General features: G+C 53.8%; 4 protein-coding genes across 4 annotated transcripts; 2 read left to right on the top strand and 2 right to left on the bottom strand.

Annotated features, from left to right (window-relative positions):
* Positions 1-397: 397 nt before the first annotated feature.
* On the top strand, positions 398-2,155 carry PG985_015733 (uncharacterized protein; the record flags this gene model as incomplete). The annotated part of the gene is made up of 3 exons (XM_066835499.1): positions 398-411; positions 470-719; positions 791-2,155. The coding sequence occupies 3 exons, from the start codon at positions 398-400 to the stop codon at positions 2,153-2,155; spliced, it is 1,629 nt and encodes a 542-aa protein (XP_066676702.1).
* A 415-nt stretch (positions 2,156-2,570) lies between these two features.
* PG985_015732 (uncharacterized protein) lies at positions 2,571-5,279 on the bottom strand (the record flags this gene model as incomplete). The annotated part of the gene is made up of 4 exons (XM_066835498.1): positions 2,571-2,918; positions 3,167-3,978; positions 4,060-4,181; positions 4,252-5,279. 4 exons carry the CDS (start codon positions 5,277-5,279, stop codon positions 2,571-2,573), a joined length of 2,310 nt encoding a protein of 769 aa, XP_066676701.1.
* Positions 5,280-7,695: 2,416 nt separating this feature from the next.
* On the bottom strand, positions 7,696-9,459 carry PG985_015731 (m-phase inducer phosphatase; the record flags this gene model as incomplete). The annotated part of the gene is made up of 2 exons (XM_066835497.1): positions 7,696-9,145; positions 9,209-9,459. 2 exons carry the CDS (start codon positions 9,457-9,459, stop codon positions 7,696-7,698), a joined length of 1,701 nt encoding a protein of 566 aa, XP_066676700.1.
* Positions 9,460-16,967: 7,508 nt separating this feature from the next.
* Positions 16,968-20,082, top strand: PG985_015730 (uncharacterized protein; the record flags this gene model as incomplete). The annotated part of the gene is made up of 2 exons (XM_066835496.1): positions 16,968-18,018; positions 18,077-20,082. 2 exons carry the CDS (start codon positions 16,968-16,970, stop codon positions 20,080-20,082), a joined length of 3,057 nt encoding a protein of 1,018 aa, XP_066676699.1.
* Positions 20,083-20,929: the final 847 nt, after the last annotated feature.

The raw sequence follows: 20,929 nt of genomic DNA, 5'->3' as shown, positions 1-20,929 counted from the left end.
GATTCCCCACCAAGCAATTGTCGCGAGCACCTACAGTCTCAGTCTCTATCCGACTTTACCTGCGCATGGAAGTTGGAACTTTTTTTTAGAGGGCCCCATTATCGATAAGCTTATCCGACCATCAAGTTGGCGCTGGACTTGCTAAACTTTGAACAGCTACAACCCCACATCCCTTCAAGCTAGCGTCGCCTAACAGGTGATTGGGCCCAGCAGCTGCAAGCAGCTCTTCTAAACTTCAGTAAGTTGATTGGTGAATTGTATTCACCACATGATGCAAGTCCGGATCGCGTGAAGCTTTCTCTCAATCCATTACCGGCGAGTTGGGTCTTGATCACCACCACACTCCGCCCCGGCCATCTCTCCATTTTCCGGGAGAACAGTCGCCGCAATTGCCACCATGGCGTCTAAAGTGTAAGTCATCATCCTCAATTCCGCCACCGCGACCGCTTTCTTGGGATGTACTAACTAGCAAAAGCATCGTACTTGGCAGCCTCGAGGGCAAGGTCGAGTCCGCCTTCCAGAAGCTGGCGACGCTTCACTCCAAGAACCATTTCGCCTTCGCCATCGTCACGGGCAACCTCTTCGGCATCGACCAGGACGAGAGTGTAATCACGCGACTGCTCGAAGGCAAGATCGCGATCCCTCTTACCACCTACTTCACTGTTGGTACTGTTGCGCTGCCTCCCCAAATCGTCGCGCGCATTGAGAAGGACGAGGAGGTAAGAGTTCTACTGTTTAGGCCCTATCCTATGTCGAGAACCAACGGAAAGCTCACACTTGCGATTCCCAGATTTGCGAGAACCTTCACTTCCTCGGCAAGCGCAGCATCATCACCACCTCCGACGGTATCCGCATTGTCACACTGGGCGGCATTCTCGACAGAGAGATTTTGGGCGGCACGTCTAAGGAGCAGCACCTCCCGTTTCACACTGTTGGCGACGCCACTGCCCTTCGCGGCGCGAACAAGACCGATATCTTGTTGACCTCGACTTGGTCTTCGAATGTCTGGAACAACTCCAAGGTCCCCTTGGACCTTGCCAAGAAGGAGGCTGTTACCGACTCGCCTGAAGTCGCCCAGCTGTGCACTGCTCTCAAACCACGATACCATCTGACATTCTCTCCCTCCGATTTCTTTTGGGAGCGGGAGCCCTTCTTCTACCCTACAGCCGAGGAATCAAGCGACGCCAAGCAGGTTACCCGCTTCATATCTATGGCACCCTACGGCAATGCTGCAAAACAGAAGGCCATTTACGCATTCAGCTTGGAGGCCGGAGCAACGCTTGACGCTCTTCCTCCGGGAAGCACCGTTTCGCCCTTCAACCCTCTGAGAGGCGCCAAACGAGCCGCAGCAGGCGCCGACGGCTATACTGGACGCTTCGCCCAAGACCACCACGACGGCCCACCCCGCCGCCGAAGACGCCACCGCTCGCCTCCCCCGGATCCCAGCCGTTGCTTTTTCTGCCTTAGTAACGAGAATTTGGCCACGCACATGATCTGCTCCATTGGCGACGAGGCATACATCACCACGGCCAAGGGACCTTTGCCACCCGCGGACCACTTCTCTGATCGAGGCCTCAACTTCCCGGGCCACCAAATCATCATCCCACTTGCGCATGAGCCGAATATGCGAGCCATTCACGCCAAGAACCCCGGTGCTTTCGCTGAGATGACACGACTTCGCGACGCCCTTCAGGCTATGATCGCGACACAGTCCAACTACAGTTTGGGCGTTGTGGCATGGGAGATCAGCCGTGCCAACAACATCCATCACCATTGGCAGCTGATGCCTGTTCCATCCAAGCTGATCCGCGAGGGCCTAATCGAGCTCGGCTTCAAGGCCCAGGCCGAAGACTCCAAGCATCCTCCCTTTGAGGAGAAGGACATCGGAGACGGTGTTGGTGAGAGTGGCGACTTCCTCCGGCTGTGGCTGTGGTCCGATGATAGAGACACGGGCATTGTGGGCAAGCAGCTGGTCATGCCCATCGACGACACCTTCCGATTTGACCTCCAGCTCCCGCGCAAGGTCCTCGCCAAGTTCCTGAACCTCGAGAACAGAATCCGCTGGCAGGACGTGGAGCAGACGGTGGCCGAGGAGACCCAGGACGCGGACCACTTCAAGGCCGCGTTCAAGAAATGGGACTTCACGCTTGGTTAGGAGGGCTCCCTTCTTTTGTTTATGGCGGGAAAAGTTTCTTAACGATGATACCCTTCATTAATTGCATGACGGCGGCGTTAAAGCAGATGGCTTGATTTTATGATTATTTCCCTCAAGTTATTTGGGGGACAGCCCTTTTTCTATGCGGGGGGCTCTTCGTTGAAGAGGGCCTATCTGGGCTTGGGGGTAGAAAAGTGCCCAATCTCATCAAGGGATATGCTGCTATACTGCTATTTCCTATCGATTTGCGGCTCCGATATAGGAGCGGCAGGCAGCAATCTTACTGTATCATATGTATTTACCAATAGTTAGCGACTACATAGACCCAGCAATAACATACTTGCATACAAAGCCATCAATCACCATCATTAGTTGCCGTCATGAAATTGTAAAGAGTACAAATATGAGGAAACAATCAACCCAATTCCTTTTTCGGCGACGTCAAGTCGGACGGGGAGCATTCCGGTTGCTCTGCCACCACACCGGCGACGGTCATCCCGGGAACACTCCCACCAGACGCAACCACCAGCGTGGTGGTGGGAACCCAGCCCGTCTCGAGGCTCTCAGCCTCCTCCCGGAACAGCTTCCGGAGCCGCCGCTGGTGCCACCAGGCCAGCGCGCACACGACACCTAGCAGGATCACCGACGCGGTCCCCGTCACCGTCCACCACTCCTGGGCCGCCCGGATGCTGTCCTTGGTGTTGGTGCTCAGCACGACGAGGGCGTCGGGGTCGGAGGGGCGCAGCCACTGGGATGCTGCGATCTGCTTGCGGGTTAGATAAGTTGGTTGAATAGTAGTGAATTATATGGCTCTCAATGGTGCTGAAATAAATATCAGAGGGTTGGTGTGTACACGTGTGTAAGGCGGGAACCGAACAAAGCGACTCGGAAGATAGGTGTTAGGATATACTGAAGTTGAGACACAATCAACCAAAAGGAATAAAAAAGGGGTCGACCCAAAAGCACAAATGCAGTACACGAAAAGGGACTCAGAAATCTAAATATACGCACCCTACAGCCACAAGCCCGATACGGCCCCAAAAGCTGCATCAACGTCCCGCCGACCGCGGCAAACACGCCGACGAACCCGACGAGCGCCTGGCTCCACCAGTTGAGCGCCTTCTCGCGCGTGGGCGTCTCGCTCCAGCGCGCGCCGTACCGGACCTTCAGGCGCGCCTCCCACGCCCAGAGCCCCACGGCGCAGACCTGCGAGGACGCGTACAGCAGGTACGTGATGGTGCGGCACGAGAGCACCTTGCGCGGCGTGTTGTACGACGTCAGGAACGCCAGCGCCGACGGGACCAGCAACAGGAACGCGGTGCCCCAGAAGACGTTCCAGAGGTCGCCGAAGCGCAGGCGTAGACCCAGGCGCAGCTCGTCGGGCGTGATGGCGTTGGCCGAGGATGGTCGGCATGACTCGTTGCTGAAGGCCCCTCCTTGTTCTTCTCCCGGTTGGCTGATACTTGCTATTGGTGGTAGTGGTGAAGGTGCTGTAGTAACCGCGTGTTCCTTAGCGTAGTCCTTGATGGCCTCGTTGACCCAACGTCTCTTATTCAGTCCACGGTTCCAGAGCGTGACGGTCTGGAACCGCCCCTCGTACGTATGCTCGATGAGCTCGTAGCCGTTGAGACTGTGGAGCATCCGTCTCACGAGGGAGCGCTTCTTGAGCCTGGTCTTGATGTCGCCCCAGAAACCAGGGGCGGGCCTGGCCGGGCCGGCGCGGGAGCCGCCGCCGTCGTAGACGATGCCTTGTAAGACGCTGGAGCTGTTGGATGCGAGCATGGCGCAGGAGACTGTGGCGAGATAAGGTATCGTCATCCACCCTGCGGCAGTAGATTATAAGCGTGAGTCAGTAATGCCAATGTAAGTAGTTGCAAATTCATGCATGCGACAGTGCCACTTACACATGCCAAAGGCCAGGGCATGAGCGCTGTCGTTGTCTCCGAGACTGTTTTGGATGTCGATGACTGTGTAAATGAAGCCTCCCACGAAGAAGAGTACCGGAGCGCCGATGGTACTTCCGAAACTTGGATGCAATGTTAGAGCTATGCGTCTACCCCTTTTCACGATTTGCCTTTGGTCAGCATTTGACTCACCTTGCTTGTGAATTTAGCAAAGCCTTCAGCTTCGTGGCTAACGAGACAACCCCGACCTGAAGCCCGCCTTTCTCCTGCAGCTCTTCGTACTCGTCGATCATAACCATGACTCTGTCCCAAATATCATCCACAAGTTGCTGTTGTTGTGGAGACCCAACCGCCTCCGCGTCCACCTCTACGCTTCCCATACCACCACTGCTGTCGACATAGGCCGCCTCAGTCTCACTTACAACCGAAGTAGCCGTAGCATAGCTCCCGCGCCTCCTCTCGACAAACCCCGTAGTCGAGATCCGAACATTACCCACCACGACCGCAAGCAGCAGCTGCGCCCGTACCTTAGCCGGTACAAGGGGTTTACCGTGGCCGTCGCCGCGGCCCGAGCCGGCCGGGGGCCGCAAGAACTCGAGAACCTTGCGGTCAAGCACGAACTCATACATGGCGCTCATGAGCATCGGCCCCGCGAACGCAAAGCAAATCGACAACCAGACGGTCGTATCGAGCGTCATGAGCAGCATGGCGCCGAGTAGACGGAGCCAATAGGTCGCGAACCCGAGCACGTCGTGGGGGCGGGCGCGAAAAACCAGATCCGGGACGGCGAGCTTGCGGGCGCGCGGCACGTTGAGGCAGAAGGCCAGGCTCGGCAGGATGAACTGGACCAGGGGGCCGATCCACTGGGACAGCTTGCTGACGTGGGAGATCTCCCAGCCGGGGCACTGCGCCGTGCACCACGCGTACGGCACCTGCACGACGGGCGCCCCCTCCGCGTCGCCGTTCCACTCGGCGCCGCAGGGGAACTGGCCGTTGTCGGTGGCGGCCTGCAGCGAGGCCGCGCTCGTGCCGGGCAGGAAGAAGGAGCTGTTTGTGAACGCGAGGCTGTTGTTGCTGCTGACCGTCAGGGAGTCGTTCACGGCGCGCAGGCAGCAGTGCGTAAAGTTTTGACCGCCAAGTTGCAGAGCACGGGGGTTCGGAGCGTAAAAGGGCAGGTTCGCTAGCTGCGGGATGAGATCCCCAACGGTGAGAGAAGCCATGTTCTTCCAGTATGGTATCTGAAGAGAATACAAGTCTTGCTATACAACTGACCGTCAGGCAGATTGTGGTGGGAAGCCCACGACACTGGTAGAGTGGCAGGCATGATATCTGCTTCCAACCTCCTGTGTAAGTGCCACTCGGGGATGGCATCGATCCTGTTTCCTGAAAAGCAAGCACTATTAGATGCATGTCTTACCCGTGTAAGTAATCCTACAAGATATGTTACTTATCCAACGAGACATCTTATATCCCGAGAACCTTAATTGGACAGACGATACTTGCTTCAAGCCACCAGGTAACTAGATAACGCCGTACCACAGGATATACTCCGATCTGCGGATGACAGAGAGCCTGAGGGGACATGGCGCCCAATGGCAAAAGGACGCCAATCTCCATCGATCGGAGACTCCCCGCTTCTTGTACAGACGGATCTGTCGTGTCACTTGGGGCCAGCTTGATCTTACATCGCAGCTTACTTAGTTCCGATGTACCTACCATTCCAATGGCCACATACTCATGGCGGAATTACCAACCCCCTTGAGTCAGTTGATGAACGGATAGATGGCCACTTTTTCATGAACAACACAGTGCCGCGTTGCCACCACCAAGCCATGACTTCAATAACACAGTGTACTCCGTATGAGAAGTAAATAGCCCGAGTGGCCTAGATACTGCCTAGCAGCTTATGCATGACGATTGGCTACGAGGTATATGATAGCAATCAAAAAGATGCAAAAGAGATTAAGGAAGGAGGTCCCCCCAAGTCTCTAGTCTGAAGATGGGTTAGGTAAGCCAGGTATAGTGGGTCACACATAAGATAGCCTTCCGCATCCAGCTCATTCAAACAAAGCAACAAGTAACGTTGGACGCCGACAACGAACCAAACCAATACATAAATAGGTATGCAACTGGAAGTCCGTCAACTCGCAAGGTTGAAGTTGTGAATTTTTGGCTTCGGGTGCAAAGTACCTGTGCTTCCCGAATGTACCTGCCTTATATGGAATATACGGGTCCGACATCCTTTGGCCCCATACTTAGCCGAGACCCACCTGTACGGATCGAAGCCCGGACCCCACCCTGCCCCATACTTAGGAAATCATCACTCCTTTTGCTGGGGAAGATACTACCATCCATCAGCACTGCCAATACGGATGAACCGTAGCAGTAGGAAGTCGGGTGGTGCAAATGCTTAAAGGCACGTTTACCATGGATGCCACGTGGCATGGCATCATAGGAACAAACCTTCACAAGGAGAGACTGAATATATCGGCAACGTCAGGGACAACATAATGCTCAAGGCCACCATCTGTCATCACCAGGTGCATGGTTCTCAGCAAAGATAGCATTTTGAATTTGTTTGTCAATTTTTTTCAAATTTCTGAAAGCCTGCACGATTCCCAGATATGAGCCCCCCTTTCGGTAGAACTTCATAACCTGATTAAAGAAAAGTGCGCAATGCATAAGCAGCAGATCCATCCCACCCAGACCATGTATGAGTGCGCAGAAGGAACTAATGTTACACCCATGGCTGCAGAACTATCAATCTAATGATTCCTGCGCCAGTATCAAAAGTATGTAGGGAAATCCCGTCAAGCCTCTATATGCCCACTGCCATTCCCTGAAACAAAGCGGGAAGGCGCATGCTTGGGGATTTCACCCACCCCAATCTCCATCTGCGGTCTACTGGTCGTTCAAGTATTATGGTTCTGCGAAGTGCCATGCAGAGGTGTCATCCAACCCGTCTTTGTCCCAAGACGGGCGAAGTTGTTTTTGTTGAGTTAGGCAATTTGTTGCCGGATACAGAGAAATTCATATTTGGGGGGTCGGAAAGAAAAGTTAGGTCCGAGTGTTTGTTCGTACATGGAATCTTCATTGAGGCCAGTATGGCGGTGGCGTCGGGATCGTAAATAGTCGTCATACTGGCACGCTCCAACGCGGGGAGGTGGCAGTGCGGATCTCTCGGAATAACGAGAGTAGTTGTAACTGTGTGTGTGTGTCTGTGGTATCCTGTGCAGAAAGTGCAACGCGTGGATGATCGGAAAGACGGAAAAGAAAAGTGCCAGTCGTTGGCATGCTTATAAACACAATATAAGGAAATAGTGACCAAGGACGCCGTTGAGCAAAAATCAGATACCGGATCCAACGAAAGCTCAAGGCGATGTCGGTGACCAGAATGCTATGCCAATGCGTCCGTCTAATGCCGAACTGAAAGGGTATAATGGACGAAAAAATAGAAAGCTTGCAGAATGTGCAAGGGCAATAGTAACGCATGCCTTCGTGGATGCAAATTGCACCGAGCAGACTTTGGTGAAGGTGCGGGTATTATAGAATGAACAATCAAACTCCTGACTCTAGACTCCAGCAGCAAACAAAGCTGTGATTAATATGGGCCTAAAGTGGTCCTTGATATTATGATCAGTAGGATGCCATGCGGCGGGTTGTTGTTCGGTCGACACCCAGGATGGGCGAGTTGCCAATCATGCTGCCGGGTGAGTCATGGCACCTGCCAGGGGCGGTGGGTGACTCGTCGATCATGGACTCTCGTGCGCCAAAGGCGAAGGTCCTGGCGCGGTTGAGGCCTTTGCGCTTTTGTTGGAGCTTGCCCATTTCTCGCTCACATGTCATCACATGCTCCGAATCGTTCATCTCAACGTATGACTGCGGATAGCAGCGCGAAGGGTGTTCTATAAAGAACTCGCTGTAGCCACCGTCCAGGAGATACACCTCCGGATAAGTCAAGTGAGGGTAGTGCTCGGCGTTGACGGTTCGGTCTTCGGAACGGATGTGGCGGGCCATTAACGGTGCGCGATGTGCCGAGTACTCGCAGTGGAAGATGAGCAACACTTTTCCCTCCATGGGCTGCTCGAAAAGGTGGCGTGCCAGCAACTCCTTGTCATTGTAGTTGATCGCGCCGTCAATGTGGCCACCTTCGTACTCGTACTCAAAACGGCAGTCAATGACCATGCGCTGGGTATACTCTTGGCTGTATTTCCCATCCATGACATCGAGGAATGTTTCGCGGGAAATACGAGGTATACTGCATTCGTTATCGCCCTCGGGGAAGAAGTGAGGGAGACCAGGGTCTTGCACATCCTCGATGTCCATGACCGACTGCAGCGAGCTCGCAGGCACGGGCTCTTCCTTCTTTGGCTTGACGAGATCAGCAGGATTCTCAAACATGCTCAGTGACCGACGGTACTGGCGAGGTCGTCGCTGAAAGGGGTTCGATGGTCGCCGAGAGTGACTGCTGATCGGAGAACCGTTGCGGGTACCCGTAAGGCTAGCGAACTGAGGTTTAGGACGTAATGAGGCTGGCTCATTAGAGTCGGGGCTGTTGGCGGTCTGCGGCCGACGTAATTGAGGAGGCGAGTCTTGGAAGCACTCGCCAAGAGAGAGACCGGAAGGCACACGGTTCTCAGAACCGAATCGGAAAGCACTCAGCTGGTTTTCGGCATGTGACCGGCCCGAGATACCAATTGCAGAGTGGCCCTTGGCCCTCGACAGCGAGGGACGTCGAAGTGCCAGTCGCTTTCTGCTATCGGTTACCAGAGGCTTCGGGGGCTCGAGGGTTGTCATTGAAGGTGGGCGAGACATAGCGATCGGCGACTCCATCATCATTGAATCATCATCGTCATCATCATCAATCATCTCCCCAGGCGTAGGTGAAGTAACCTGGATAGTTGCATTGGGGTATAAAGATTTGTGAGGGAGTGGTGATATATCCATCTCCATCATGTCGCCCACACTCATGGGTACAGGAGACGACGAAGCTGGCAAAGGCGGCGTAGTGATGTACTCTCTGCCCTCAATACCGCCCATCATGTTGGAAGTGAACAAGGCTCGTCGGGGAGTCGGGAATCGCGGGCTGGTCAGTTTAAGTCAGTCTTCGGATGCATCCCCTGGCAGCACTGGAAGGCTATGTTCTTACCTTCCCTCGGCGTCTATCCTGAAGTTCTGGGACAGATCAGCGGCCAAGCTGGCAGTGGGAGATGAGCCACGAGCAGACTTCAAACTGAAGTAGTCGGGTTTAGACCGTTGGAGGTGATCTCTAATGTTGAGGGCAGATCCGAAAGGATTCGAATTATTATAGTGAGAGTGTGACCGGTAAATATCATGAGACTGGCCCCAGGTGGGAGGAGGTGCCGGGTGCATGGCAGCCAGCGGTGATGAGGCGTCCATGTTTGCGGTAGTTGGGTGGTGAAGGCCTTGCTTCTATTACTAGTGAATGCCGGGAATAGACGAGCAGATGAGGATGTACGGCCGTAACTATACTCCTCGGAATTGCCTATTCAGGAAAGCAGCTGGCCAGTCAAAAGAGTGGAAGATGTCGCCACAATTAATGAATGCTTTCACTCGTACAAGTCTGTATACGAAAGACGGATCGAAGGATGAGGTAGTTATCGTAAAGCTGAGATTTCTGCTTGGTCGCATGGATCTCTACCAGATATCGATCTATATGTCTCCTGTTGCTTGTAGCTGTAACTGGAGTTTCAAGGCGCAGAAACTGAGCTAACAGGTCCGCAAGTGAGGGTGGGCGAGTTGGGACGACGTCGAAGAGGTTCGGTGGGAGGGGTCGTCGGTTCGAAGTGCAACCAGCTGTCACAATGGCATTGGCCGGCGGAAGAGATGGAGTAGGTTGTGTATATGGAGGAACTGTAGATGTTCGGGCGGGAGGCAGGGAACTTGAAGGGTGAACTGAGAGGTTCAGCTCGTCGTTGTTCAAGCTCTCTGAGATGCTGGTTGGTGGGATTGCTGATCGTGGATACAAACAGCAGCCAGGCAACGGGGGGCCGTGTTGAATAGAGGCTGTCGGTACTGTGTCGGTATAAGTAAGACTGCCCACAGATTTTTTTTTTCTGGTTGAAACTCGAAACAGCAGCAGTCGGGTTGTATGTAGTAGATGTAGAAAGAGCCAGCCAAGAAGACTAGATAAATGCGAATTACCGCCTTTCCTTGCACAGAAGAAGAGAGGTTGTAGAGGCTCTACGAGTGTTAATGGGCAACACTGGCAGGTCCAGATCTTAGCGGGATTGGTTCACGCGTAGCACGTTCGTTCACACAACCACGGAAGTCGATATGGCGAACTGCGGGACCAACACACACACGTCCAATCAGGATCGAGTCAGGAAAACCACCAAGGCTCTTTCTCTTTGATGCTTCGGGGGTTGGCGATTATGTTGAACACGTCTATGCCCAAAGGATCGTGTCTAGTGTGCTTTGTCGGAGGGGGGGGAAAGGCGGCACGGCGGTAGGCTGAAGCTTGTCGACTTCAAGGCCGGATGAGTGAGGAAAGGGAAACTTACAAAAGTGACCGTGGGCAACCGTGCCTTTTGTTGGACGGCCTGGGACAGTAAGGTGGAGAGCAGAGACAATTGCTGTCCAGCACAGGAAAAACGCCTGGGACAGCGTTGTCAGGGGCAATTTGGTGTGCACTGTAGTGCTACAACGCACTTATTTACTGAGCAGACAGAAGCAAACGCTAGTTGCGTTTTCAACCGCTGTCACCTACAGGGGCCGGGGGCCTTCGCTGGTGGGTGGGATGAGGGAGGGGCAGCAGCAAGCTGGGCATGGGCATGGCATGCATGGGGCGCTCTTGCTGGCTCCCTGGCATGGGTGACGGTACCTGTTCCTGGCGCTGGCTGCTGGCTACTGCTCAAGTGCTGCTGCTAATAGCAACTTCTAAGTATGGCCCATCCATCGGGCTAACAAAACCCGCTAAGCGCTGGTCTTGCAACCCTGTGGAACCAAGGCGTTTCCTCGCTAGCTGGTCGAATACTACGCTATCCCAAGGGCCAATTGCCCACTGTCTGGGGCTCACCTACTACATGCCATGCTCTAGGAAACAGAGGCAGGAGCTGGTTACATCATATTGATTGTTACAACCACTGCCAAAAACCTGAATCGGCCATTCCAGCTGTTACCGCTAATAGCTACAAGCGCTCAATGCAGTAATGCGTGCCATTCTGCCCCCCATCATTGCACCCCGAGTCCCATTTGCACCCCCCGGACCAATGCACCGTACGTAGCCCTGAATTCGAGGTCACAGCCCGGAATCAAGGACTCGCATCGACTCGGCTGACGCTGACGAATCGCGGCGCCATCTCGTCCTGTCAGTCTGTCCTTGAAACCCTGTCCGTCAAGCAGGGAGGTTTCATGGTGCCAGCTCGTTTCCTAATCCGTTACCTGCCCGCCCAAACCGGCGATGGAGTAGGCACACAGGCACACACACCACAGTCTGGCAGTGTAAGCTCGGCTGTAGGCACCGGCTGCCCAGATCTGCGGTACGAGTACCCAGAATTCTTATTGCTAGATCACGCAATTACATCTCGTCTGATCACCGATGCACTCATGCTCAACTTCAATGCATGTACCTAACTGACCGGACCGGTGGTAATCAATAACGAAAGAAAAAAAGAACGGCGTAGGTATACTGGTGAGACATCATCCAGCCTCCTCCTTCTTTGAGACATTTCTTTTCGTTACCGCGGACTGTTAGAGCGAGTGTGCATTTGCCCTGTAACTGGGACACAGCGAGCAGCGTATTCCGTCCGTCATTTGCCATTCCTAAAAACCTGCAAGCATTATATGCAAGTTATGTCACGATAGCGGGCTCCTCGAGGGCGTTGCTGGGTGAGCTCACACTAGAGATAGCCTCAGCTCCAGGGCAGGGCCAGGCCTGCATGTCCTTTACGAACATTTAATGGGAATCGCCGACCCAAGCCGGGCTCGACGCCGGCTTCTATTTCTAATCTATCCCTTTAGACCCGGACTGCCAAAATTGGCTCACGAACTATTTCTGTCAAACCAGAATTCCTCCACGGTTTGTTTCGCCAGGCGGGCAATATGCTTTTGCATAGACTCTCGCCCTTGCAGATGCATACAATACGTACAGACAGATACTCAGATACTAGTGGTAGGCGGCCACAACCAGAGCAAGCAGGGCGATCGCCAAGCGCCGCATTGTGGGCTATTTCTGCTTTGGGAAATACCCCAGCAGGATCGTGCAGCCAGTTCGTCTGAGGGCCTGGTCACATGGGCTTACAGCGGCTTACATGTAGGGCAGTTCTGCGCCCAAACTGTGCGGTCTGGGGTTCATTTTGGGCGGCTGAGACGAACGGGCTCAGAAGGCTAGATTGCCCGAGCGAGTCGAGGAGTTTGTTTCGAGATAGATTAATTTTGAGTATGCTGACCAGAGACAAAAGTCGGTCTGGCAGACAAATAGCACGGCGTGCTTCACTTGCCCCCAAAGCCAGACGACGGCGACAGGAGCTAGGCCCTGGATCCAACAGAATGGAACGCACGCACACCCATTCCAGGCGTTTGTCCAGCGCCAACGCAGAAGCTTTCAGCTGTCAATGGCTCCTGGGCTGCCCCGGAGGCGGTGTTCTCGAGCGCGAGAGCCCCGGCTGCCATTGGGAATGACGCTTACCTCCGAGCCAACATCTCGCTAGAGCAGGAATGCCGTGATGCAACGCCAACAGCTCTCATCATATCGTGAGACACGCAGTGCCATCCACACGTGAAATCCCCCCAACGATTGACGATACCCTCGCCCGTATAGCTCCAGGGGTCCAACAACGGGTTCCGGACCCTTCAATATTGCAAATTACGCAGTCCCGTTGTCGCAGGCCTGGAACAGGCTGGGGTTTACAGGTCTGAGTACTTGCGGGGCGGGAAGCCTTTCCCATTTGCCGCACCGTACCTACAGTTCAACGATCCAAACTGCCGAACGGCTGAGTTACATATATCCCCGATATATATGCTTTCTGTCCTCGTCGGATACGATACTGTGTGCACTAAGGCGCAGGCGTCGAACGATTAATTGATGACCAGCCCTGTGGGAATTGAATCGCACCGTGGAAGAGCTTTTCTGCAGGCCTGAAACTCGCTTCTTCGTCGAAAGCAGCGAAGCGTGGAAAGCATTGACACCGCAGAAGAAACAGTGTTTCTGCTTAACAGCAACGGTACCAGACTTTTGGAGATTGGGCGGGTGCGGGCTGGGCTGGTTCGCCGAATCACGGCTTCTACTTGGAAACGGTTCCTCCTTGGTTGCTGTGTGAATAAGCATCACCCCGGCAGCTATGTGTTGGGATGGGGCATCGGTGGCAGGGAGAGCCCCGCTGGCCATGCCGTGCAGTGCGAAGAAATGCAAGACGCTGGCGGTCGATTTGGCTTTTGTGGTTGCAGAAGCCCTGCAGCAGCGTCAGAAAGTAGCCCGGCAGCAGCTCGTAGGTTAATAAGCTCGTAAGGACGTAGGGCGCTCCATCCGAATGGTACCAGATGACAAGTGGCCGAGGTGACCCGAAAGCGGAAGCAGTGGGAAGAGCATGCAGTAGGCATGCAGTAGCCTGCACCCAACTGCCCATTCCGGGACCCTAGCTACCTGCACCTTGCCTTGGTTGCAGTCACAGCTCCTGCAGCTTACTTACGTCTTGGCCGACGTTTGACAATGGTCCTGGCAGCCCAGGGCAGTCCGTCAGTCCGTCAGTCATGACATGACAGACAGGGCAGAACAGACATGGTTACCGTTGTTTACATGGCATGGCGTAGTGCGCTTCCGGCCCAATCACCGCACAGCCCGGCGGTCTGCGGAGTGGATTGCCAGCACATAGCGAACTGATTCAGCCACTGTTATGTTATGCTTGCTGCAATTGTTATGTTCTGTTATGTTTTGGCATGGTATTTATGTTATTATATGTTGATGTTCGGTAGGGCTACAGCAGGGCATCATGGAAACATAAGGGAAGACCGAAGCCCATGTGCTGGCGCGCATGGGATGACAAGATAGGCCGAGATCTCCCACTGCCCTGAGCGGAAATCAAATAATTACCAAATATTCGGCGTGTCTCTGTGTGATTGGAAGACACAAGCGCAAAAGCTCCATTGCTCAAATTTGATGACAGCCCGAGCCGCATTGGAGAAAATCACCTTGGGCTTCCCCGATCCCAGAAATGGAGGCATAACATGGGCGCTTATGAGGTGGCCGGGTAGGGAATAAAAATAATGTTCTACCCAGAGATGAAGATGAACGCTCGGCCAGTAGGACGGGCCTCAGCCTGGCAGCAAGCAGATCCTGGCCGGGAGAATTGGCCCTTTCACACATCCCTTCACACCCTTCACACCACCTCGGACCAGTAAGCTGGCCCGATGGAAAAATAAAAACCGCCAGGGAAAAAACCCAAGGAATAAGCTGGTAGCCCGTCGATTTGATAAGCGACCAATTTGTTCGGGAAACGTTCTAAAATGGATATCACTCCAAAGCAAGTAGCGCCAATCGTCTCGCGTGGCAGCGCCCGATGGTTTAAGGGAGCCAGGGGCGAGAGCTTCGATCACCCGTCCTGAATCCCGATCTCATGAATCGGTGGCCGACGTCATTCCCCTGCGTTCAGGCCAAGTTTTCCGGTCCGGCCTACGATCTTCGGCGCGACCCTCGTGTTGGCGCACAAAACAATCGTCATTTTCAATCTCGGATTCCCATAGTACAGCTAACCTTCCTCCCATACTGGCATCTCGTGATCTCACTCGTATATCGAGGGCCATTCTTTGCGATGGGGAAAATCAAGGAAACGGCGTTGCATAAGACTGGCGCTTCACCGCAACTAGAGGGGTATCGAGATCCAGCCTATTATTATGGTAATCCGTTTGTTGATTGTTTACATTTGTGGCTTTTGTGGTAAGGTAGGTTAGACGACGATAGCAACCAGATGGATGCACACCGGATGACATGCAGCACCCAAGTCAGTCGCAAGCCGTACAGATGCACCAGACACAGACAGTCTGCTGACCGCCATCTGCGGTTCGACCGCAACGGCTTAGGCTGATAGGATTACGGTTCCGATCCCTACGTGGACTGCATGAAAAGCAAGCTGGCGAAGGTTTGGGGGATACAAGCCGACGACCAATGGGCGCCGTCAATTGGCCTATTACCCCTCGCCCTCGCGGGTCTCAGCAGCTTCAGCTCTTCAGGTAGACTGAGATGGTCAGCTTGATCTCCTCATCCGGCAAGTAGCTCAATCCCCACGCAGCCACGGGCTCCGACGTCCCGCCCACCTAGTATTGACCAGTCTATTGGGCTTGGGTGCAGAAGCCGCGGCCGTCTTGACTCTTGCCCTCGCGGCATAAAGGAAGGGTACGGTATCATCGAGATGCACGATGGTCCTGCGAAACGGAGGAAACGGATCCTTCTGGCGGCCCTGGTGCTTGCGATGGTCCTGCATTGGTGTTTGATGTTCAGCAAGGAACAGTGGAGTGCCTATGGGGAAGGGTTGCGATCCCCCCCCCCCCCCAGTCTACTGCCCAGCCCAGCAGGCTTTATGCTCCCAAATGAGGGGTAAGGGCTTCAAGTAAACAATTCTCAGGTCTTGCGCGTATAAGTAAACATCCGCTTGAGGGCCCTGGTCGGTTCTGCTCGCGAAGTCACGAGACGAGGCTAAACCCAAGCCGGGCAAGCACTTTCTACATACAGTCGGTCGTCTGCATCGTGTCTGCAGAGCCGAGCAGGGTCTACCATCCTTCCGTCAGCTCAGCGCGGTTATGAGGACGGCTGTGTCCATTAGCCAGTCGCCGCCGGTCGGTTGCCACGCTGATCAAGTATCACTCGACCTCGGCTTGGGTAGTATCACTACTAAAGCTATCCATAGCTTCGCGGAAGATGGCGTTGGACCAGTCGCTGGTTTCCGACTCCGGCTGTCTGGAAAAGCAACGGGTCGGGTCTTGTTGAGAGACAGTCGGTACGGTGCGAAGTGCTATCAAGTTCAGGTGCTCATAACGTGTTTTAGCATTGACGAACAACGTCGCAATAGTCTCACTGATCGTCTCTTGTTTGGCCCTTGCTTGACTCGAGGCTGCTGGCTGGCCAAACAACCAAAAGAAAGCTGCTGGAGCCCTGTGGTTCTAACAGTCATAGCGCTCTGCCCACTCGCTACTGCGTTCAAAGATTTTACTGCTACCGGGACGCCGGCATTCCTTTGTCAAAAAACTGTTTTTGGCCCCTTGATTTGGACCCTGGCGGCAGCTATCTCGGGCTCCGACACGGCTGATGCTTGCTTCAGTGCTTCTGGATTTTTCTTTCGACTGGAGCTACGTTTCGGCCGCTCCTAAGGGGGCCAGAAGAGGAGCCTGTAGGGTTCTTGACAAATTCGACTGCTTAGCAGCATCCCTTGTGATCCAGAGCCCCATCCATCTCCATGTGGGAAAAAGAAAAATTGCAGACGACCAGAAAAAAACTTCATTCTCCTAGGCAACTGATAGTACACATCCACACGGAAACCACCGCGGTCATTTCGTCTATGTAATGATGAGCTCAATAGTGCCGGCCACATATTCGCAGTCGGGCCACGACCCTGGATTCGGGGTCCCATACAGTATATATCGCCTGTTACTGACCCTAGAAACATGATCTCCGTTTCGTAACCTTCGCTATTACGCCAGCAGGGCTAAATATTAGGGGTAGCTAGCAACAGCCAGGCGATGAGCAATGGGCAATTAGGCAATGGAGGGGCAGGTGGAGCCGCCCCGGGGGAGCTCCCAGCGGGTGGTAAGTGGCGGCAAAATTAAAAAAAAGTTGAATCAACGCTCTTATCCATGGCATTACGATAGTGATAGTCGATACCCATGAAAATTAACGATTATGCAAATGCAGCATCGTATCACCAAATCCGCCCATTGAACCCTGGACATCAGACAATATGGGAAGCAAACGGAAGAGAGGCGCCAAGAACGGCGGCAACGATGCTCTGCCCTCCCGAAAGAAGTCCAAAGATGGCAACCAGCCCGCAAAGCAAACTCCCGCCGATGGAGCCGTCGACCTTGATCTCGACAAATCTCCCTTCTCTGCGACAGTAACCACCAACGACGAGCGAAAGCGCGAGGCCGAGGTTTACGATCTTCTCGGCAGTCTCGACAATGCCGAGCGCATTGCCGCCGCAGATGCCGTTATTACCGGTCTCCTTGCGAGCGAAGAACCCGTCCTCGCGCGGCATCTCGAGAAGCGCCTGTTCCGCGGCCTCGCCAGTTCCCGCAATGCGTCAAGAGTGGGATTCAGTCTCGTGCTGACCGAGATACTCGCCCAGCTCTTTGGCCCCAAGGCTTTGAGCAAGACCAAGTTCCCTGGCTTGCCATTCGCTACTGTGTTGGACATCCTCCTGGAGAAGACCAAGCCCAACGGCGCTTTGCCGGGACAAGAGGAGAGGGATCTATATTACGGGCAACTGTTTGGACTACAGTGCTTCATCGAGTCGAAGGTGCTGTTTGACAGTGATGATTCGGACAGGTGGTCCAAGGTCATGGGTCTCCTGCTCGACTTGGCCAACAAGAAAGTATGGTTGCGCTCACAGTGTGTGTGGCTCATTGTCGAGACATTGCCGCAAATGGGAGAGGCCAAGGCCAGCGAAACAATTCAGCAGCTTATCAAGATTGGCTTGGGCAAGACAGCCGAGGGCGTTGGCCTCTGGCTTGGAGCTACAACGTGCTATCCAGAAATGAAGATGCCCTCGAAGCCTTGGAGCCACCCCTTGGCCACCAAGAGCTTGCCCGAACTCGCAAATGTGCTCAAGGACAATGTGAAGCAAGATGAGGGCGCTAAAGAAGCCGTGATGATCAAGGCCAAGTCAGGCAGTTGGAATGCACAATTACATTTCGTATGGGATCTGATTCTAGCCTACTTCATCGAGCGTGTCAAGAAGAGCAAATCAAACGATGCTGGCGACTTGAAGCTCTTTTGGAGCACGGTGATTGATGGTGAGTTTTTCCCCTTTTCTGCTTGTGGCTAGCAAGAACCCACTTCTAACGACTATAGATGGCTTGTTTTCCAAAAACGCTACCGAGCAACAGAAATTCCGCGGCTTGATGATATTCCAGAAATTCTTGCACGGTTTCGCCGCTCTCAAGTCAAACAGCTCAATCAAGGCCCTGTTCTCGAAGAATTTGATGCGATGCCTGATTAACCAATCGGCCAAGGAGGACCGCTACCTTCACCGAGCAGCTACTAAATCGCTGAAGATTATTGAGGGCATCGTGGAATCGGAGCCAGCCAGCCTACTGCCTATTTTGGAAGAGCTCCTCGGCAAGAATGGTGCTTATGACTTTGACCAGCAAACACACCAAAGCACCGTGGAGAAGATTCTTCAACATGTCACATCTGATAATGTCGAGGATGTTCTCGAATTCCTGAAGGCACCTGTTGTTGTCGTCAAAGAGCAAGACGAGGTCGACAAATGTCGCCAGGTGTATGCTGGATACGTCTTCTTCATGTGCGTCCGAAAACAGTCATCGGAAGACGAATCGGGTGATTTGCAACGGGACCAAGATGTGGTGCTGAAGACTACACTTGAAGAGTTGGTGAAGAACTCGTACTCGAGCTCGGCCAACTTCTCTCCTGAACTTTCTGACAAGACTCGACAAATTTTCCGCAGCCGACTGTCATCCGCCCTCGCAAAGTTGACAAAGCGTCATTCGGATTACCGTTTCTTGTGTGACGCGGTGGTTATTGTAGAGCCAACAGCGGTCAAGATGAGTGCGGATCTGGAAGCTGAGCGCAAGGCGGCACTCAAGACTCTGCGGAAGCTTACCAAGCAGAGCCAGAAGGAGGGTTCGGAGAGCAGCCCCTCTCTCAGCCTGGCACTGCTCTATGCTATCACCATTTTGCAGCTGTATGACGGCGATGCTGATGCTCTTACTACCTTGGAGGACTTGAAGCAGTGCGCAGAAAAGTTGAAGGAGACGGATGATGCGGCCTCATCTCTGCTCGTCGAGATCCTGCTTTCAATGGTCTCGAGGCAGTCTCCCTTGATGCGGCAGATCACACAGCAGGTTTTCGAGGCTTTCACACCGCAACTTTCTGCGGACGCTCTCGAAGGTTTGACGGAGCACCTTGCCGCGGAAGAGAATATGAAAGGACAACAGGCTCTCTTCGACGCCGAGGATGAAGACATGCCAGATGCGGACCAGTCCGGTGAAAGTGGAAGCGAAGATGAGGATGCCGATGATGATGATGATGAAGACGAGATTTCGGAACTTGGGTCTGATGTCGAGTTCGTCACCTTGAATGGCGAGGGAGCTGACGCCGACGAGGATGATGACGATGATGAGGCCCAAAATGAGGCTAAAGCGAAGGACATCGCCGACCTCGATGTTGCTCTTGCCAAGGTTTTGGGAAGCCACCGTCTCGACCAGGACAACGAGGCTGAGACTTCTGACGATGACGCCGACATGACAGATTCCGAAATGATGGAGCTAGATGAGAAGTTGGTCGAGGTGTTCAAACAACGGGCCCAGAAGACCAACAAAACCAAGGAGAAGAAGGATGCACGACAAATGATGGTTCATTTCAAGCATCGGGTGCTCGATTTCTTGGATATCTATCTTAAAAAGGAGACGCATAACCCCCTGGCGTTTGAATTGGTCCTGCCGCTTCTCGGGCTCATCCGCACGACGCAGACCAAGGAACTCTCGAAGAAGGCGACTGATATTCTCGCCAACTTTGCCAGGGTATTCAAGAAGGGGCAAAAGGTCACGGAAGCTTCGGCTGCGATTGACGCAGATAAGCAGATCGAACTGTTGCAGAAGATCCACGAGGAAGCCTCGCTGGACAGCACGCATGCCTTTGCCCGTGCGGTGTCAACGACGAGCCTGTTGGTCGTGTCCAGCCTGTTCGCTGCGGACAAGGAGAACGTCGAACGGGCCGCGGCAATCTACACCCAAACCCAGATTGACTGGACTCTGGGGAGGAAACGGATACAGCCGTCCTTCTTCACCGACTGGATCAACTGGTGTCAGGGCCACGCTAGCACCGCGAAGGCTTGAGCAAATGTGTACATATCTATATTACCTATCCGAGATACCCCCGACTTGAGGTTAGACGAATTATGTAGCAAAAGAATTGGTCCGTGTATGAGTACTCATTATCTCCGTTTCCTACACTTACACGCGAGAGGCAGTAGACCCGAGTGATCCGGGCACTTGACACCCATCCGGAGTAGAAATCCAACCCATCCGCGCAAGGGTGACGAACGGCACAGTTGTCCGGCAGCCAGCCATCACTGCAATATATCTAATGATAGAAATGTGCTGTCCAGTCTTGATTTCTACAAGCTGAGCAATGATTATATAAGCATTGCTGACGGTTCGAAGAAACGCAACTAAAGATATTGACCACCGCCTAGGCTTTACCAGGCCCAAACGTCACCCACACGAAGTCTGCAGCTGTATGTGATTTAAACCGCATGAAGGCAGGCGCCTCGTGACCGTGTGGTAGCATCCGCGAATGAAACCCCCGGCCAGCGAGCTAGCTTTCGGCCGTGAAACCAAGGGAATTATTCAGCCCACCTGCCTAAAAGGGGCACTGGTCGTGAATCGAGGTGGTGTGGCCTCCTTCCTTCCCGTCTTTCGTTGTTTGTTGCCCTCAAAAACTCCCGCTATGGCTGACAGAGGTAGGTTGGTAGGTAGCTGCGATGCGGGCTGCGGCTGGATGGACAAGGTGGTGGGTTTCAAGATATTACTGCAGTCGGTTTTGCGGGAATATGGTGCCTGGCCAGAAGATGGGGGGAGGGCCGTGTAAGGGGCGGGATCAAGGCCGGCCGGTCGTCTCTGTAGAGAGAGAGAGAGAGAGAGAAGGATGATTTATATCGTGCGTAGATACATATATGAGACA

This window comes from Apiospora marii (genome assembly GCF_038362585.1).
Source record: "Apiospora marii strain CBS 49790 chromosome Unknown utg000013l_segment0_segment0, whole genome shotgun sequence".
In the NCBI taxonomy this organism is placed as follows: Eukaryota; Fungi; Ascomycota; class Sordariomycetes; order Amphisphaeriales; family Apiosporaceae; genus Apiospora; species Apiospora marii.
The sequence above is the reverse complement of the archived record's forward strand: the minus strand, read 5'-3'. Positions and strand labels throughout refer to the sequence as shown.